This window comes from Clinocottus analis, unplaced genomic scaffold, assembly GCF_023055335.1.
Source record: "Clinocottus analis isolate CAN_PGR_092001 unplaced genomic scaffold, fCliAna1.0.p SCAF_19, whole genome shotgun sequence".
Lineage (NCBI taxonomy): Eukaryota > Metazoa > Chordata > Actinopteri > Perciformes > Cottidae > Clinocottus > Clinocottus analis.
In genome coordinates this window covers 7522443-7543393 of record NW_027175920.1, presented here as the reverse complement: position 1 = coordinate 7543393, position 20951 = coordinate 7522443, and the positions used below count along the sequence as shown (strand labels likewise).

General features: G+C 35.9%; 2 protein-coding genes across 2 annotated transcripts in view; both read right to left on the bottom strand.

Annotated features, from left to right (window-relative positions):
• The window catches only part of lrp2b (low density lipoprotein receptor-related protein 2b), a 38592-nt gene extending 30018 nt beyond the window's left edge, over positions 1–8574 (bottom strand). The window contains exons 1-18 of the mRNA XM_068583465.1: positions 8553–8574; positions 7743–7865; positions 7459–7575; positions 7137–7247; positions 6256–6372; positions 5787–5903; positions 5352–5495; positions 4569–4685; positions 4203–4331; positions 3779–3948; positions 3353–3576; positions 2868–3074; positions 2536–2738; positions 2037–2177; positions 1622–1831; positions 1237–1429; positions 493–618; positions 258–388 (exon numbers count right to left, since the gene is read on the bottom strand). Of these exons, the coding sequence (XP_068439566.1) occupies positions 258–388; positions 493–618; positions 1237–1429; positions 1622–1831; positions 2037–2177; positions 2536–2738; positions 2868–3074; positions 3353–3576; positions 3779–3948; positions 4203–4331; positions 4569–4685; positions 5352–5495; positions 5787–5903; positions 6256–6372; positions 7137–7247; positions 7459–7575; positions 7743–7865; positions 8553–8574 (2602 nt within the window). The remainder of the gene's footprint in view (positions 1–257; positions 389–492; positions 619–1236; positions 1430–1621; positions 1832–2036; positions 2178–2535; positions 2739–2867; positions 3075–3352; positions 3577–3778; positions 3949–4202; positions 4332–4568; positions 4686–5351; positions 5496–5786; positions 5904–6255; positions 6373–7136; positions 7248–7458; positions 7576–7742; positions 7866–8552) is intronic.
• A 3121-nt stretch (positions 8575–11695) lies between these two features.
• Positions 11696–18665, bottom strand: LOC137789702 (mucin-13-like). The gene is made up of 12 exons (XM_068583463.1): positions 18611–18665; positions 15746–15868; positions 15126–15235; positions 14544–14602; positions 14293–14434; positions 13642–13750; positions 13494–13542; positions 13274–13311; positions 12583–12670; positions 12057–12333; positions 11843–11884; positions 11696–11812 (listed from the first exon to the last, which is right to left on the bottom strand). The coding sequence occupies exons 1-12, from the start codon at positions 18663–18665 to the stop codon at positions 11696–11698; spliced, it is 1209 nt and encodes a 402-aa protein (XP_068439564.1).
• Between the last annotated feature and the right edge of the window lie 2286 nt (positions 18666–20951).

The window sequence follows — 20951 nt, the reverse complement described above, 5'->3', positions numbered from 1 at the left end:
AGAAATACCATGTTTAAACAGAATAACTGGACATGAAATGAAAAAAGGTTCATTTCAGTTTTGGTCTGAATGCAAATATTCTCACAAACAGGGGAGCCCACAAATTTTTAGAGGGTTATGATAAAGTTTGGGTTTTATTGTGTCAAAGATAAAGATAAAGCTCTATAATATCAAATACAATCAGAATTATATTTTGCTTGTATATTACAGGTTTACTAGAATAAGTGTGAGTAATAAGGAGAGACCAAGAGACCAACCTGAAAAAATTGTTAGAGAGTAAGGTTGAGTGATTTGGCCAATGTTGGTAAACGTCTGTCTGTCATTTCCTTGCAAGTTAATGTGACCAATCTGGTCCAATTGGGAATCGACCCAATACAGCCTGTTCATCCTGTTGAAGACCACAAAGGAATCAACCAGTGAATATAAACATACATCCTTGTATCTCTTGAAACAGCCGGACAATTGTTCTTTATATGTTATTACTGTGCTTACACAAAGTCAACAGAAAGTCCATAAGGCCATCCCAGTGTGGTGTTGACCAGAGGAACAGCATTGCTGCCGTCAGTGAAGCCTCTCATGATGACCGCTGGACGGTACCAGTCAGACCAAAACAAGAAGCTGGAGAAACGTTTATTGAGATACACAAAAGAAAAGATCTTTTTAGTGTTAAGCAAAAATACAGTATCATGAAATCAGTTTGCCTTCATGTCATTTAATGTATTATAGCCGACGAGGCTGACATATTTTTTTACAATGTAATTTTTCTGTAGAAAGTAGAAGCGATCTAAATTACTGAACTGATGATCGACTGTACAATCTCCTGCTCCTCCAATTCACTTAATGAAGACTGTGCTACTGTGCCATTGACCGCCTGTGCAGGCACGAGGCAATCATAAGACTGTTTCAAAAGAAAACGTCATAAAAACGCTATTTACGTGTCATGAGATTATACAAAGTACGCCAATTCTCTTTTAAATGCTGAAAAATCTTCATTTGAGTAAATATTTAGCCAGCCAAATCATATAGTTTACAGGGTATTTAAGCTTTCTTTATAATGCATGTAATATTTAACTTATTTCTTGGGCTTGTACAAAGGTAATAAAGTTGTCCATAAATATGATATATGACTTTACAGATAATTAAAAGCTGTAAAACAGTGAATGATGTAATGTGTATTGTGTTAATTCCCTTGCTGTCCCTCTTCAGCACTTACACCATGTAAATCAAAGCACTCACCCAGCACTGGGATGCACTGCAATTCCTTTTGGGTTCCTTAATCCCGTCACAATGTCTCGTCTGGACTTGTCTGTGACTCTGAAGGCCACCACCGTCTTGTAGCTGCTTGTTGTCCAAAACAAGACTTTGGAGGTCCAGTCGTAAGCCATGGCATCAACCGTTCCCACTCTGTAGCCTGTCAAAATCTGTTGGACTGAGAATGCAGTAAATCAATACCGTGATGTGTGACACACAGGATTAAGAATAGTGCCTTGAAAGACAGGATGTTATACTGTGATTATCTCCCATGGGTAACACATTTTTGCATAACAGAAACCACAATTATGTGATCTCACTTAGAGCCCATGTAATGGTGCCTCATAAAACGAAAACAATAAAAACTTACCAGTGCCATTGAGGTTCGACTTATAGACGAGGCCTCTGGACCTGTCGTTGTAGAACAGGGCTTCCTCATTGCCGTCAAACTCCACAGCAGAGCCAGAGAAAGTATTCCCGAGCCCTGAGAGGGGCAGGGTGATGTCCTCCTGGAAGGATACATTCAGTGGGATTCCTCGCACCCCAAGAGAGGTGGCCAACAACAAGTAGTCCTTCACCTCTGTTCAAAGAGAGGTAAGTCGCAGTGATTACAACTCTACTGTCAAAACAATGTGGATATTCTTATTGTTAGCTGTTAAATAGTGGCATGTTCTTTATAGCTTACATTTTATGCAAACCTACATGTATGGATATGTTATTTTCAATTTAGTAATATTTGAACAAAACTGTAAATTTCATTGCTAATTTCATCAAAGAAAACTCACTAAAACAACCCCGCCGGTCAGGCTGCAGGTCATAACCATGACGACACTTGCAGCGGAAGCCCAGACCATCATTGTCGGAGCGGTGACTCAATACACAAATCTGCTGACAGCGACCATTGTGTCTGCCACAAGGGTTCATCACTGAAAGACATGCACTCATTTTATGACAGCATTGTTGTTTTCTTGTTAGTGCATAAACATCACAAATTATATTTCGATATAATCATTATATAATATATATTATTATATAATCATACATGTCTACAAAGAGATTAGCGTATCTGTTATTAGACAAAAAAAAGAACTGGTTGCACTTTTCTCACCACAATTATTAAAAAATAATTATTTACAGAGCAATGACAGGAAAACCACATAGGAAACGCAAACAAAAGTTAAGGACAAAATGTATTAATCTACGCTAGCAGAAGAAAACAGTAGGACATCACTGATCACTGAACTCTAATCTGACTTGTTACAGGTCTGAAGTGTGTCTCCTTACCAACAGGTTGCAGGGCAGCATGTGAGACTACAACATGGCCCGGCCTCTTTGCGGTACGATAGAGGAGTGCTGGATTGCTGCCGTTGAACCGGTTGGCTCTTACCACACCCATCTTGGTCCAGTCAGTGAAGAATACATGGTTTTCAAACACAGCAATTCCAAAAGGATGTGGAGCCTGGGTTGCACCATTAAGGACTATTTTCCTGGCACACAACACCACAGAATGACCATCATACAATGCATGGACTGTTGACCTTTCTAGCTTTAAGTTATTCTACAAGTAGAGTCTCAACATCTTTAATGACTGACAACATTTTCAGTGCAACCTTTACCTGTCTAAACCACTGTAGGTGACGGTCTCCACTGTGTCAAAGTGGCTGTCTGACCAGTAAACCCTCTGGGTGACAATGTCTAGGGTAATCCCTGTTGGAGAGCCAAGTCTGATCTTCACCAGCTCGACACGATTACTGCCATCCATGAAGGCACGCTCAAGCTTCATATGCTCGTTAGCAACCCCCATGTCTGTGAAGAACATGTAGCTGCAAACATATGAAAAATAGCTATCAGATATTTAAAAAAGAAATTCTTTAACAGGATTGTTTTGAAGACTTGTGGAATTGACATTGAATTACTGTATGTTGTCATAACATAAATAATAATGACAACGTGTAAACACATCATCTTTGGTAAGTGAGCAGACTTTGGACCAGTATTTACCATGTTGTATTATTTAAATCAATCCCAATGCTTACCGACTGTTTTACAAAGCATTATATTATATAAATCAGATGTTATTAACATCAGCCTTTAAACCCACCCCACTGTAGGGTCCAGGACGAGCCCATGAGGAGTTTGCAAGTTTTCAGCCACCAGCGTGACCCGATTATTTCCATTAAAGTCGCACATGTCGATTCGCTCCATCCTTGCTTCTAAGACATAAAGTTTGAAGTTGATCCAATCAACAGCGAGATTCTGGACACTCTGGACCGCAGTAGTCAGAACCTCCTTTATGTTACCCCCATTGTAGTTGGCAGAGTACACCTGGCAAAAGAATTTAAGGGTTTAGGGCGAGTGGGTTTTTCGTCCAAACTAAACTGCATATAAACACAGCTTCCCAGTGGTCAACAGAAATGATTGCTACTGAACTATAGTGGTGCAGTTCCAGTATAAAAGAAAGAAGCAATACAAACGTTTAGGGGAATGAACACCGTCGTCACAAAAGGTCCCAGAGATCCAGACTGACCTTTTGGGTATTTGTATCACTCCAGAAGACGGTGTCACTGTGCCAGTGATATGCCACCCCGACAGCATATCCTTTGCCCTGCGATGGCACCAGAGTTCTGACAAAGCGTCCATGTATGTCAGCCATCATCACGTCACCACCATTGGTGAAAATGAGCTGTGGCAATCCGGCTGGAAAACACCAACAAAAACGTTTGGTAATCTAATATTTGATAACATTATTCAGAATATATATATTTAAGAAAACATGATATTTCAGTAAATATACATATAAATATAATGTATAATACATATTGTCTTTTATCTTTTCTTTACAGTATTGTCTCCTTATCTATTTCATGTTGATCTTTAAAAGAAACGCACAAATGATTTAGCAGCTGATGCATATTGCATGAAGCTACAATGGGATGTGTGACTCACTGTACCTGACACGTTGGCTTTGCAGACATGGCCCTGCTCCAAGAAGTATCCATCAGCGCAACTACAGTGGTGTGTCCCAGGACGATCTTCACACAGCTGGTCACAGATCCCCCAGATTTGACAGTCATTATAGTCTAGGCAATAAGACATTTTTTATGTTATAGGTATTAGGGTAGAGATCTATACCCATAATTTGTAATTGTCGCTCTTCGTTTTGTTACTTCACTACAGGACACAAAGAAGATATAGATATATATATATATATATATATATATATATATATATATATATATATATATATATATATATATATATATATATATATATATATATTATGTTTTCACACAAAAAAAATATGACATGGCACTCACCTACACAGGAACGGCTGTCATTGGCGACAGTGAAACCATCAGGGCAGTAGCAAGCACCTCCCTGAGGAGACGGGTGACAGAGGAACTCGCAACTCAAGGCGGAGCACTGCTCCAGGCCTGTGAATGAAAATCATGTAAATCAACGTCGTGATCTTTTCTAGGATGCAATGTATGTTTTTATTTACACAGCTTTGTCCGCCAGAACATCATCATCATCAGTATCGTGACCAGCATCATAGCTATCGTCAACCGAGCCTGGAGACCATTATTTTTAACCTTAAGGATATAACACAATCAAAGTTCATCTTAAACCATGTGTGTGTATGTATGTGTGAAGGCAGTAATAAGGAAAGCGTAAGTATCACGTAGCAGTCTTAATGGTTGACTTCTGAAAAACATTTATGATTACAATATACTTTAATGTCTAAAACCCGTGCACCTTAATTTATAGACCTGTGAAAGTGCTGCATATGTGGGATGCTCTACATTGGACCAGAGGTCTGTCTCCTTTAGGAAACAGTAAAGTGGTTGCTTTTTTTAATCTAGCTATCTTCCCTGAATATCTGTCTGCCCGTGTGTCTATCTTTCATTGTGTCCTTCACATATCTCAAGTAATCCAATTAACTTCACACTTGGAAGAAGTATTGCTGGGACCCCATTTAGTGCTTTGTCAAGTTTGGTGCAATTTGGATTTGCGACACATTTATTATTATAAACTTTTAATTACAGCAACCTGTGTAGCAGCAGGGGGCCTCAGGGCTCTGTGGACACCAGTGGACTTACTGCAGATTTTCTGTGCTGTGGAGTTGGTCTCATCTCTTCCTCCAGGACAGTCAGGTTTGCTGTCACACACTTTTCCCACTGGTATACAAACTGTAGACCCTGGGCATCCCCACTCACCAGGATAGCAGTCTCGAGAGTTACTATCTAAAAACCACAAAAACATATATTGTGAACTAGAAATATTTCCACAATGCTATTCTTTAAGTTAAGCAAAAAAAAAACCTTTGATCTTATTTAGACTAGTCTTTATATTTATTTTCAGTTTTCTGCTGGCATATTTTTCAAATTAAGTTATTCTATTACTTTAAGAATTAATTTGTTACTTGTTTCCTCATAGTATTTTCAATAATTCTGAATGAAACTCAGTTATACCAACACGACTCACACTTGTGCAATGTTCGATAACATCTCTTAATGTGTCAAATGTTTTCTCACCACATCCGCTCTCGTCACTGTAGTCCCAACAGTCATTGAAATGGTCACACACAAAGTGCTGAGGAATACAACGGCCACTGGAACATGTGAACTCATTGCCACTACAGCTCTGGTACACTTAAAAGTAAATAGATAAGATTCATGTTCAAATCAGATTATCCACAACATTTTACATTGAAAAATCACAACACTTCTTCCAGAATATAATTTTTTGGATTAACATTTTATATTTGTGATTATAATTATATAACTTCTGGTCATGACAGTCAAATTGGTCATGAAAAACAAATCACTCATCCCCAAACTTGTAAATAAGCAACATATAAATAAGAAAACACTGAATTTGGAAGATTGCAGTTCTTCCCTTTATGTTTAAGACAAGAGGTTGGTCTTTTATGAAGAAAACATAATCAACTCTGTCGTTGAAATAAGACACCTCAGTTAAAATGTTAGGTCACGTCATCCTTACCACAGCCTTCCTCATCACTGTTGTCTCCACAGTCATTCCAGTGGTCACACACAAAGGGATGTGGGATGCAGTAGCCATTTGCACACTGATACTTGTGGATGGGACAGTGCTGTGTAGCTGTAAACATAAAAAAGACAGAATTCAGAAGGGGTCACATTTTCACTGAACAACTCAGGCACACCTCACGAAACTACGAGCAACGTGTTCTGAAGCATTGGACTGTAAACTACGTGAGGGTGACGTTAATGTTGAGCTCTAACTTTAGTAAGGATAATGTACCTGTAACGTTAGCTAACGTTAAGGTTAGGCTATTATTGTTACCATTAATGCATGTGTAAAATAAACCGGATAAGAGATACGCATTGAACACATAAATGGTGATTTTCAACGCTAGTTTCTGCCCCTAATCCACACTAACTGTTGACGTTAGCTAGCTAGTTGACGTTGTGTCAAAAGATAAACAAAAACGTTTAATTTTTTTTTCTATATTTAACAACACTTACGGCTGCTATTCTCAGAGTCTTGCAACACTCTTATATCCAGATGAAATGTAAATTATTCACTCTGCTGGTTAATAATGAAGATTTTCTTACCCTTCTGTTAGTTGCGATTTAACTGTTAGCTAGCTAGCTAACTTTAACCAAACAAAGATGGAGGCCGGAAGTGACATTCTACCTTCTACATTGTATCAAATATTAAATCTGACTGATTGTACAACTCAAGAAAAATATGAATTGTGACAGAGAATAAAATGGAAAATAACCTAAGGTTTTTTACAAGCAAACAATATGTGATAGGCTGTGGTCCAAATTTGTGCTTGATTAGAACAATTTAATTTACATGTCCTTTTGTCCATGATGCTGTAAGTCTCATGTACTCACTGCAGTTGAATTCATCAGAGCCATCTCGGCAGTCCTGCAGTCCATTGCAGTACTCAGAGTGTTTGTAACAGGCCCCATTGGCACATGTCTTTTCAGTGCACTGTGGATAGTCTGCAAAAAAAGTGTATTCTATTTATTAAATAGACAATATATTTCCTGCCGAAAAATTTGAATAAATTATCCGTATCACAACCACTTATTGTAGATAATAATGGTATGCAAAAAAAGGAAACAAAACTATGTGACATATATCAATATTGTACAATTTTTACTGACATCAAAGTACAGAGCCTTAGGTTCACTGTAAATGTAAAAGTCTTACTGCAGTTTTTCTCATCAGAGTTGTCCACGCAGTCTTTTACATGATCACATCTGTATTTGTCGGGGATACACTGGCCCTCCTCGCAAGTGAACTGGTCTGTGCTGCAGGTCCGTCCATCTGAACCAAGAGCATGCGGGTGAGTTTTGTTTCAAAATGCAATTGTGAAAGGAAAATTAGACTCTCATTTGTTTGTCTAGAATATTTTTCTCACTCTGACATGGAAAGCATGAACAGGTTTTTGTTTCTCTCATTGTTAACAACAGATAAACAATCACGTTGCATACCACAGGTTCGTTTTTCATCCGAACCATCGATGCAGTCTTCCTCTCCATCACAGACAAATCCCAAAGAGATGCATTCACTGCTCGTCACACACTTAAATTCCTCTGAGCTGCATGATGGAGTTGCTACCACAAAGAACAAAACCATTAAAGAGTTAACACATAAATTATAGTGCAATGTTGAGGCATGGCTTTATGTTTCTGTTTGACTCTTTTCTTTGTTGCTTTTTTGCTGGCAAACTTTATTTCCCAGATTAACAGATTAATACTCAGACATTCATATTTGTCTGTCTGGTGAATTTATGAATAACTAGAAACTAAAAAAATGTTTTTTTTTAATGGTTTTACTTGGTGCTATCTTTGTTTCCAGGGATTAAGTGTAATACTCACGACAGTTCAGCTCATCTGAGTCATCTGTGCAGTCTTTAGTCCCATCACATCTCCAAATTATGTTGATGCATTGACCACTGGTGCACTGAAACTCCCCACTGCTACAACTTCCTGCATATGCGCACACACACACACACACACACACACACACACACACACACACACACACACACACACACACACACACACACACGCACACACATATTTTTTTATAAACAGTTATTATAAAACAGTAAGATATAATGTCAGATGTCCATGTTGCTGAAATTAAAAAGTGCTTTTTACGATTTCCTGACAAATGAGTTACCATGTTTATGACAGCTATCGACACAATGTGTGCAACATTTGAACCCTCAAACATGTGATTCGGCCATCAAAGGATTGTTAATTCTTCACTATGATCGAACAGTCCATTCCCATTACCTTGAAGTAGACAATCAACCATCTTCAATATATAATTTAACTTGGAAACTGCAAAGTGACGGTTACTTTGTATCATTTGTGCATTCATAACTTTTTAGGATTTTTAGGATATGTTAAATCAAGTGTTATTTTCAAATGCAACACAAAAAGGTTTACATTTTGTCATTTATAATGTATAACTATTCAAATCCAGGTAATAACAAGGCAATAATAAGAATATTATACTTTGAAGGTGAACAACATTTTAATATTATCACAACATTTATATTTGTTAAATCAATTATTTAAGGTTACATAATTCCAATATAGCTAATAGTATCGCCATTTGTTTTTGTAATAGTTACTTTTTGTAATAATTTATTGGAATGTCAAACTATTAAATTTGTCAGAGAAGCAAAACTGTGCAACTCAAAAATGACCATACTTGTGAAAGATGAAATTCTATATGACACTCAAATGATGCAAAAATACTACAACTGACCATTGCCAAGCATTTGTATTATTCTTTCATTACATAGCTTTCACATATTTGTGACTTGAAAACATATTTTTGGAAGAGTATACACGTACCTTGAGTCAGTTGAATTCCTTGGGACAGCAGTCCAAGAAACAGAAAATGAAAACCTTTAAGGCCCATAATTTAACATTGGTGTTAGTTTTGCAAAGTGTATACACTCATGCTCAATCTGACTCTGTTAGTAATAAGGCTGGGGAAGATACTGCCTTTGGGACGGAGATGTATAAACCAGAGTAACCAGCAGACCAATAATGTGACACGGAAGAAAACAGCTTTTTATGGCTGGTTCCTTTACATAAACTTCATCTAAGATTAACCTTTACCTGTTGGTATGTTGTCTGCATCAGCAAGAAAATGTACCTGCAAATTTTTGTGTAACACTGCAGCAGAAAGTTAACACTGTCTGTTCCTGAAACTAGTGTTGATAGATAGATAGATAGATAGATAGATAGACAGATAGATAGATAGATAGATAGATAGATAGATAGATAGATAGATAGATAGATAGATAGATAGATAGATAGATAGATAGACAGACAGACAGACAGACAGACAGACAGACAGACAGACAGACAGACAGATAGATACTTTATACATTCCCAATGGGACATTTTGGCAACTTTTAAGACATTTAAGAAAATTAAATAATAATTAAAGTGCAAAAATGCAAAGTATATGTAGTTCCTACAGTGATAACAGGTAAAGATAGTGTATTTGGAAAGAAATGTGGTATTATAGGCATATGTGACGCCCGTTTTAGGAATGAAAACCGAATACATTATTTTTGTAACAAATTGATTGTACTATTAATAGGAAATTTAAAAATGCAGACAGGCAAGGGGTTGTTGTACAGTAGCAGTGCTTCAGCATTAAGTTGTAGCTATATACTGCTTTTATATGCCATGTATAAAAAAAAATTTTTACGCAACCACATGTTTATCATTCTCATTGCTTCATTTATTTTATGTAGATGTATATGGTTATCGTCCATATCAATCCCACCCTGTTTAAATCAAAGTCACTTTACAGAGACATTATCATAGCTACAGTTATCAAACAAACTGCTTCTTAGAAGCATTTACTGGCTCTTTATTGCATTCACAATGTGTGACCTTGTGACCAGCTACAGTTAAACTGTTAAAGCATAATAACATTTGGTTATACATATATTCTATTTGCTCTGGCGAGGGGTTTATCAGCAATTCAATAAATCAGATGTTAACTTCTTACAACACAAATTCAGTGATGTTCCCAGACACTGATGCTTGAAATCTTGTGTTGTTCTGACTGTGCATGAAGTCACTGTTGTTGCATGTTACTGAGAAATAGTTTGTTCCAATGCTTTGAAAACTGATCTTCTCAAAATGCTTTAAACTTATGTGCAATTCACACTGTGTGACAATCGTGTCATCTGAACGATTACTTTTGTTGGTTATATTCTGGCGCAGTGACAATATCATAGACAGCATTGCTCACTGCAACAACTTCTACAGTGATTATTTGCACCAGGAATTCTGTTTCTAATTGTTAAGACAATTCAAAGGACCATCCCGGAAAAAAAAGGAAAAAAAGTATTACAAAAAAATAATAAAGTGGGATGTAAATATTTCAACTGTAAGGATTATGAATAAATATTTTCAATTTAATGTTATCCTCTGTGGCACACTAGATGGCGCTCAGAGACCAACCCCAAAAGAAGAACAAAATATTTGACAGAATCCATGAAAAAGAGGAATACCCTTTATTTAAAATTATGTACTGGTTTAAAACATGTTATGGTTAGAATCATACAGATATGAGTGACAAGGACCAACTAATACAATACAATAAGTGTATTGTATACAATAAGTGTGTGTGTGTATATATATATATATATATATATATATATATATATATATATATATATATATATATATATATATATATATATATATATATATATATATATATATATATATATATATATATATTCCTGTTAAATAACGGTTTGGTAATGAAAGTGGTTAAAAATAAACCACTCAGTTGTACACAATAGAACATCAAACTATTTTTATGTAAACATTTGACACAAATTACATTAATATGTAGAGGGCTCTAAAATGCCTTAATTTGAAGGAATAAGTCATCAAATTATAGTAAAAGAAAACTGAGTGCAACAGAAAATTGTTACTCATTATAAACACAACACATATTATATCCAACATTATTACCTGTAAATTCATAAATGAGCAAGATTTAATCTGGGCAAGACAATGATATCAAACAACTCATCATTTGGTTTCAATGCCATTTTATATGTAGACATTCTTAAGAGAGTGATATTCAAATTGATTTAGCAATTAAGGATATTAGGTACAGTGTGCCTAATATCCTTATCTTTAAGGCATTCTTTATGACACCTTATAATTGGTTCAATAAAGGTCATATCACAGCACATTTCTTCAGCCATTGCACAAGACCCACGCAACCATATTGCATCCATTTATATAACTCTGACCACAATGGTGTATTAATGGTGTTCAGTTATCTGAGCAAAAAAAATGTAAAATAATAATTCTGAGGTGTTTCCAACAGAACTGCAGCCAGTTTTTGATGTCACTTTAGGATAAACCTTCGTGCTGCCCCATTAATTTAATCGTCTATCATTGTCGTACGTGTAGTAAGGGTTGCTGTTGCCTTGGCTCTGAGCGTACGGGTTGGTCTGAGGTTGATTCTGGGCGTAGGGGTTGTTCTGGGGTCGAGCCTGAGCACTCAGGCCGCTCTGAGGTCGAACCTGAGCATATCGGTTCATGTCATCGTGGTCGTCGTACAACCGCTGCAATGAAAAGAACATTTCTTCATCAGAGAATTGCAATACCAGATGTTCCCAGATGTTCTCTTTTTCCACCTTGCTGAATGTTTTAATGTATTTTCTGATCAGCATTCGACTTTCTGTTCTATGAATGAAAACAATTTTAGAAACTCAAGTTTTCTTTGTCCATACTCACCGAGTTTCTGCCCACAGGGATCAGGTTTTGTCTGCTGTTGCTCATAGACATCTCCAGGTTGGTTCTGCTGTCCCAGCTGTTCGTGGTTGTGGCCCTTGGGATCCTGGGCACCCCAGCATTGGCAAAAGCTGCCAGCCCGTTGGCTTGCCCATTAACCGAGGTCGTCTGGCTTTTATCAAAGTTGCTGTTAACCAATGGTTGCTTGGCGGGAGGATGGCTGACGTAAGGCTTCCCAATGTCAGCATGTTTGTCCTTCTTGGAGCTCTTCTTTGAGGATCTAACAAGATAACACAACGGCAGACATCACTACTGTTACCATATCTGTATTTCTGCATTATAGCCTTTTCATTATTTGCTAAATGTTTGTGTGACTAAAACTAAAATGGGGAGGCGGGGGGTTAAAAACACCAGGCAACAATACAAAGAAAGTTAATTAGTAATCTGATGGGTTGCATGAAGGTTAGTGTATAGCGTGATAAACATGACAAAGAAATGGCAAAGGCAATCGAATAGATGAGAAACTCACTTGAGTACCAATACAGGCAGAAGAATGAGCATGATGAGCAACAATCCCCCAAACACGGAACCGACGATGACCAACGTCAGCTTCCATGCTAACAAAACACAACGACAAGGACATCAATAACAAAGCTACGCTATTAAAATCGGTCCCTTCAAACAAAATGTATAAAGTTTCACAATAAAGGCTAACCATCAAACTGTGTTTTTACACTTCTCATGTGACAGTTATAAAGTAGTGTGACTTTTGATACGTTGCCTCATGTGATTTCAATTTCGTCAGCATTTTTAAATATTGCAGAAGGCTTGCAAACAAATTTAATGGCTTCTGTTAGCAAGGAAATTATTTAACAGCAAATACAGTTTCCATAGAGAAAAAATATATGCAAACACCACTGGACATGCTGACGCACATTTTCTTTTGTCTAATGTGTTGAAATATTGTGTTGCAGCCAGTACATTTTATTGCACTTTCCAGGAGCTGCATATGAAGATGATTTTTGGAAGAAATGTTATTGTATTGGAGGAGATTTTATATTCTTCCCTCACATCTCTGATAAAGTAGCAAAACTAATGTGTTTTATGTGTATTGTCAACTTTGAATCACTTTTATCAAATACTGATTTTACATGTTTATTTGTGATTTTCTTTTGCCATTTTTGCCTTTACTTTCAAAAACATGTATACTGTATACTCACTTTCTTTGCAGTTTAAACCAGAATAACCAAAAGTACATCTGAAAGACAGGAAGAATGATTCATTTTATGATTTTATTCATAACCACGCTATTTGCAGTGGCTCTCATCGTTTCCCTCCTCGCGATCTGCATGATGTGTTGTCAAAGTATAATTAGATAGATGATTAGATAGACAGAAATCTTCATATTTTCAGAACATTATATGACATTTAAACACTCACGGTATACATTTTTTGGAGTCCTCCGATATTTGTTTACCGATGGGACAAGCTGCAAAAGTAGAACTGGTTGAAAGATTGCGCTTTAAATAAACAAAGGTTATTATAAAACACACAACAAATCTCTTTCGTACAAACTAATTGCACTTACGAATGCATACTCTGTTACTCAAGTCCGTCTCAAAGTAATTCGCTGAACAGGTACATTTAAAATCTCCATCCGTTGAGTTACATATTGTAGTCTCCGTGTCACAGGGATTCTGATCACACAGATTTATGCCTTAAGATTAAGGGAAAAAGAAGACAGAGTAAATACACCTAACTTAAGCAAGAATAGAGGTACAAAATAAAAAATAACAACATGATTTGAACTGATATAAATGTTGAGAGATGGCATTATCAGGAAACATGTACAATACATGTCCATTATAAATGTATAGAACATTAAACCTAAAAAGATTATACATTTAGTATCCATCAAACAGGTTTTGTAAAAATGCTAGTATAATAATAATGCAATTTATTCAACATTACAGAATAATTGTATTACAAAAAACACTCAACACCTCTTTGTGACAGTTTCATCTACTAGAAATATAAAGAACAATTTGATGCCATTCAACAAAGTAAGTGTATAGTTAAAACATCACAGCAGCTGTTGCTCTGCATTTCAAAGCCCTAGAATGGACATTTACATTACATTTACGTCTTGTTTGAGTATTATCTAGATACAATTCATCCTTCAAAGAAGATATAAACCTGGCATATGTACTTGAAAAATGTACTTACTATGAAAAGTAACCTCCAGTGGACAATCAGTACAACCTGCAGCTTTAATCTTATCTTCAACGCTTGATGTATTGATGTTCACATCTGCTTTGAAGATGATGTCTACAGTTGCTTCAATCCCATTTAACGTTGACCTTGACAAAACTTTAGAGGACCTGATGAAAAAAATCACACTTAGTCATAATTATATTCTGCAAGTATTACATGTGATTGCTGTTAGTGTGCTGTAGGTTCTTTATTGACAGACAAATGATTGAGACTTACAGGACACTGAGTTTTACCACTTGAGAGGAACCCTTATTGTCTTTGAAAACCTCATCGAGCTGTGTTTTAGGGTGAAAAAACAACATTTTGTTTAGGACATCATCTGATTAGGAATACACAGCCCCGTTAAATATATTTTACTCTTGGATTTGATGCCTATTGTGTAGCAGCATAGTAGTAGTTCATTACCACACATATCAGGTTCAATATTATCATATTACAGTGTAACACATGCAAGTTAAATTAACTGTTGTCAGTGAACTCTAGTTTTTCAGAATTATTTATCAATTGTTAATACCAAGCCCTATCTATTTAAATCTGCTTTCAGTCAGTGATCCCCGCCGCCCTCTTCTGGTCCTTTTGCATTGTCATTGGTGTTGTCTTTATGAAGTTTTTGCTTTAACTATTTCTGTTACTTACTTTTTACCATGTAAAGTGCATTATTAAATATATGCATCACTTCTTGTAAAGAAAATGAGGAATATCAAAAACATAGAAGCAATTGCTTGCATTACAAATCCTTAAAATATAATAATAATTTTAAAAGAGCCATATAAAAAGAAGAGAGAACTTATTGCTTACATGTTGAGTAATTGTTGACGAAGCTTCCTGAAATTCTGGCGATGTATTGTCCGACATACTTTCCAGGTATATTAAATTAGGCAGCTGTAGTAGTCCAGGGAATACTTTGGCTTAAAAAGGAAAATATCATGTTAGAGAAGTTGTTGATAAACTCCTGTCAAAACTGTCAAAACAATTTGTGAAATTCCCTTTTTTGCTGATAATTACTGTAGATGAGGAGACGAACCCAACCTCATATCTGTCCAATAAATGAAGGCTACACTTAGACTCAAGACATGTATGAAGTCCTCTCTGCTTGCCTGGCCACTGCTAAGTAACAAAGGAACTTCATGATGTCAATGACTCCGTCCACAATATAGTCCCAGCTGTTTTTTACGTTTTTTTTTACTGATTAAATAAACACTCTAACACCTTAATTAAGAGTGTCTAAAAGACATATCCAGACATTCATTAATCTGAGCAAACTACAAATAATCGACTACAGTAACACTAATCTTGTGTAACAAGATTCTTCTACCTTAAATATACAGATATACATACATGCCTACATTTTGGTGTGATCATTTTTAAATCCCTTTCTCATGGAGTAATAATCTGAAAATACCCAAACAAATACTCACCACTCACACATCTGTTGCTGTCATAATCATAGTTATCACCAACCAAACACAAGCATACAAAGCTTTGATTGTTACGAGGCTCACAGGTGCTCCCATCTTTGCATGGCTTTTCCTCACAAGGCCCTTTAAAGTCAAAAGAATAATAAAAAAGACAACACACAACAACAATATTTACCATTTACAGCACGGTAGGAGCATCTAAAAACAATGACAACATGAAAACAGGAAATAACCAGTTTAACAGATGGAATTACCTGGACACTTTGTGGCTGTAGGAACTGTTGTTTTTGTTGTAGATGGAACACCCGGAGTGACAGGAATAGTCACATTTGTTGATGGAGTTGGAGTAGTCACGGTTGTTGATGCAGATGGAGGAGTCACATTTGTTGATGGAGGTGGAGTAGTCACGTTTGTTGATGGAAGTGGAGTAGTCACGTTTGTTGATGGAAGTGGAGTAGTCACGTTTGGTGATGGAAGTGGAGTAGTCACGTTTGGTGATGGAAGTGGAGTAGTCACGTTTGGTGATGGAAGTGGAGTAGTCACGTTTGGTGATGGAAGTGGATCAGTCTCATTTCCTGTTAACTTTAAATCAGCTGCTGTTGGAGCACCTGTTGGGGTTAAAGCAGCAAATTATTAGCAACAGCTAATGCCAGACATCCTATCGTCATGAAATAATATGCACTGATAGAAACATACACATATTTACAATACAGCAGTATGGCTTGTGTTGGCCAAGTCTTATTACCTAGAATGTCGAAGTCATGACCCCTCTGGCTTATAAACCCATTGTCTTTGATGGTTGTCTTAATTAGGTTTACGCATTAGGCACAAAATGAAAAATAACAACATGATTTGAACTGATATGAATGTTCAGTATGCTACAAATGGCATTATCAGGAAGACAACAATGTACAGTGCATTCCCATTATCAATATACAGCATTAAACCTAAATAATAATAATAATAATAATAATAAAAAAGGAAGATGCATTTAGAATCCATCAAACAGGTTTTGTAAAAATGCTAGTCATCTGCAAATTATTCAGCATTAAAGAATAATTGTATTACAAAAAAACACTCAACACCTCTATGTAACAGTTCCATCTCATATATCTTAATTAGATAGAACTAAATTAATTAGGTTTAAGTATTAAGATTGATTATAGTTAAAATAAGAATATCAAAGTAAGCCAATCAGACACAGAGTAGATTGAATCATACTTTTGCCGTTCGAGGAACATGCCACTGTGTACCTGCCTCTCTCTGTGTAAACAAAGCCGAATGCTGAGAAAACAGCCCTCAAAATTCTTTTGTTATTCATAGTCATTGTCAATTTAAATAATAGTTTAAATTGACAATGACTATGAAAAGTGACTTGTAAAGTTAGATTTTATGTACAAATTGTGGAAGTATATGTTAAACGTAGGCCTGTACTATGAATGAACTGCACACCAAAATGAACTTGAAGTGGGATGTATTTCTAAGAAAACATGCAATGAGCATGTCATACAAGTGCTGAATTGGCAACTTGTTGATCCAGTTCAAGCACTCGGTTTACAGGGATTGCTTTTTCTTTACCTGAAGCTAAAAATAACTTTGTACAGCAAAGATAATTGCAGTTTAAAGGTCAAGCTGTTCACTATGTGAAAGACTAGCATTGTGGTTTCATTGTTATAAAGTGAATATATTTGAATAATTAGGTCAGTCACAGCCATATGTTGCATACATTAATGCTGAGAAAGTGATTTAGTGTAATTGCAATATTGTCAAAAAACAAAATCCTTAAAACAATTTGCACAGGGATTTAGAAGAAATTAGGGCTCTCGGATACAAAAGGGTCAGTTTAATGACACATCCAGAAGCATTTTATTAGTGTGTTCCACCTTCAAATAACATCCAAACTAAGGATGAAGGATTTCTGAGCAGTATGTCACATTTATATTGAGGATGTAAGGAATTGCCTTGTTGAAAACATATAAAAAAAAATACATGAATTGATATGCAATACACATTTTTCCTTTTTATGTCTGCAAATTGCATACAAACCAAGAGTCAGATAACGTATTTCACACTAATTAGGTCCATATGAATCCCAAAAACTAAAAATAACTGTTCCTACGTCTGCATTTAGGCTTCAAACATATAAAGCATGAAATAGACTTGAGGGTTAAGAGGAACAAAAAGACTTCCTTATTGGAATAGACTGTTAAAGGATGGGAAGGGAACAACAAAGTCATAAAGTACAGTCAGATTGTCTGAATCAACACAATACTTAAATATTTACATTTGATGTGCACTTCATTTTAACTATTGATTTCTGACAAACTGGATGACTGAATTTTATAATTGGAACGATAATGAGATAAAAGACATTAAATATAAAAACAACAGCTGTTTAGGACAATAGTATAAATGTTCAGCTCAGTCTACATTATCACTTTTCACTTGCACAGGTATCATTGGATTTAGATTTAATAAACCATACAATACGATAAATATCTACTACTATCTAATAAATCATATTCAAACAGAGGCTGTGGCATGAAAATATTCAGTTTCAATTCAATTCAGTTTATTTCATATAGCCCAAAATCACAAATACAAAATTTTCCTCAGAAGTCTTAACAATCTGTACACATATCATCACCGTCCCGGGATCTCACATCGAACATCAGCAACATCTCTGCTTTGGGGAGTGACTTATTTAGACCTAAAACTCAATGAAATTGTATAAAAATTAACTAAAAGACAGGAATATTTCCTTCAGTAATGAACTGTAGCTGTATTCTCCTATTCCACTTATCAGAGGCGAACGACTGACAAAGATTTTTTTAATGTTAAGAATTTAGAGTAAATTTGACTTACCGAGACAGGCCACAACGAGCCAAAAGGCAAAGAGCAGTTTGAATTCTCGAGCCATTGGAAAATAACTTAATGACAAAACTTCACCACGAGCAAGCCAGAGAGGTCTGTGAGTAGACGAGGCTCTAAGGTTCAGGTCTCATCCACTGGGAGTTTTAATCATTAGCCACTCCTCTGAAGGTGGCACTGTGTGCTAAAGTTCAGTTACCACCAGAAAAAAAACCTCGGTGGGCCCATTTTCTAACAAGCTCTTACTTTGTTTATCAATCTTCATATAGACAATCTGTCTCTGTTGGTTTCTGTTAATGTCCAGAAAGTGCCAGGTATAAGACCTTTATAGTGACCGGGCCAGGTTAAGCCAATGCTGACAATCGCTATCTTAAACACAACCTGCTGACAAATGTAATTTAGAGGAAATCCAAAGAAGCGCTGGGATTATGGAATTATCTCAGCAACCACTTTCTGGACCATCATCAACCATCTTAAAATTAAATGAGAGAAGATGCTAAAATAACATGCTAAAACTTTTCAGAAAAACAATAGGGAGGTTTTGGATTATGCTGAAAATATAATTTGTGTTAAAGCTGGGGTTGGCACATCTTCAAAAACAATGTGTTTTCTGCCTGGGCACTCATTGCGTAACACCAGAGTCTTCCACAAGCTGCTTGCTGAACAGCTGTGAGTCCTAAAAAAACACAACAAAACGCTGATGCTGTCAGTGTTGCAGACGTTGACACTTTCTTGCTAGATGTAGCGACTTTTGGAGCTAGTGTTACTCGCTACTACCATTGGAAAAGAGTTGGCCACACTATGAAAAGATTGTGTTTCATATGTAGTGCTTCAAGAGATATTCAAATCAATATTGTTTTAATAGTACTTAAATGTAAATGATATCAAAGAAAAGTCTTTCCTCTGTCATAACCAACCCTCAAAGCTTCGGTGCACATAGATTAATAAATTGAGATATATATATATATATATATATATATATATATATATATATATATATATATATATATATATATATATATATATATATATATATATATATATATATATAATAAACATTATTCTAAATCTCATGACTCATATTACTAACACACTATTTCATAGTTATATTGAACCTGTTAACATTCTTACCACCGTATTAACACATTATCACATGAACATGTTTTCTCTCAATGTTATAACAACAGACTTCCTCTAGACAGTAGTGCCATTGAGTTGTCACTCTTTACTCTGAGTAGCAAGCTTTTGTGAAATGTTTCATGAAAGCAGTTGGTTTAAAACTACAGTTGATCAGAAATGCAAAACGGAGGTAATGACTTCTGCCAGCAAAAGTCAATGAAAATAATAAACTAATAGGTAACTCAAGTTCTGCATTTGCAGAACTGCATTTGCAATGTGCCTAGATCAAATATATCAAGAGCAGATGTCAACTCAAGTCATGCTGGCAGATTAAGAATTATTACCACTTCTTTAAAGGTGCTTTAAATATGTACATGTTTTTTTAACCAGACGTAACCCCAACATTTTAACTAGTTACTGTAACTGATTACATTCATTTTGCAACTTAATTCTATAACTGTCTCAAATGTAATTCATCTCTTCTATTCTTAAATAATATACATCTTTCCTGGCTGAATTTATCTCCGTAGCTGAAAGCATGGAAAACTGAATTGGAGGATTTGTACAAAAAGAACAAAAAGCTAAAATACTCCCTCACTGTAATGGCAAACAGTGTTTACTTGCTTCAATACAAAGGGACTTTTTTTTAGCTTCCTTGTCAAGCATATAGCCCTTTATTTCTCGGCCTAGAACATTATACGTTACTTATGAAGGGCGTAATGAATGGCAGGGACAAAGATTACATTCCTTGCCAGTCATTTTATGAATTTATGACAGAAAATGATTCAACTCACTTCGAGCTGCCTTATCACAAACTCGGGGGCCAATAAAACTGGGAGGGACAAAAGGTTACGTGACCTTTGATACAAAGAAGTCATAAGATGTGAGATCTTGGTGTTAAACAGTTTAACAGACAAAGAAAAAAGATTGACAAGACATCAACATGAAAGTTGGAACATTTGGAAAATCAAAGTGTCTACACCTTCCACTTAGAAGTATGAAGTAATATTAAAAAAGATATTTTAAGGTTTGATGAAAACTGAGCTGTCGTTCCATCACCACCAGTAAAATGATATTATCTCCAAGTTGACTTTGATCCCAGATGCGAATCTGAATTGACGCAGGACTAAAGTCTTGCGCCACTTCAGCCCCATCATATATGAGCCATATGAAAATGCGTCAGTGGAAAAATGTCTAAGATTACCTAAAGATAAAA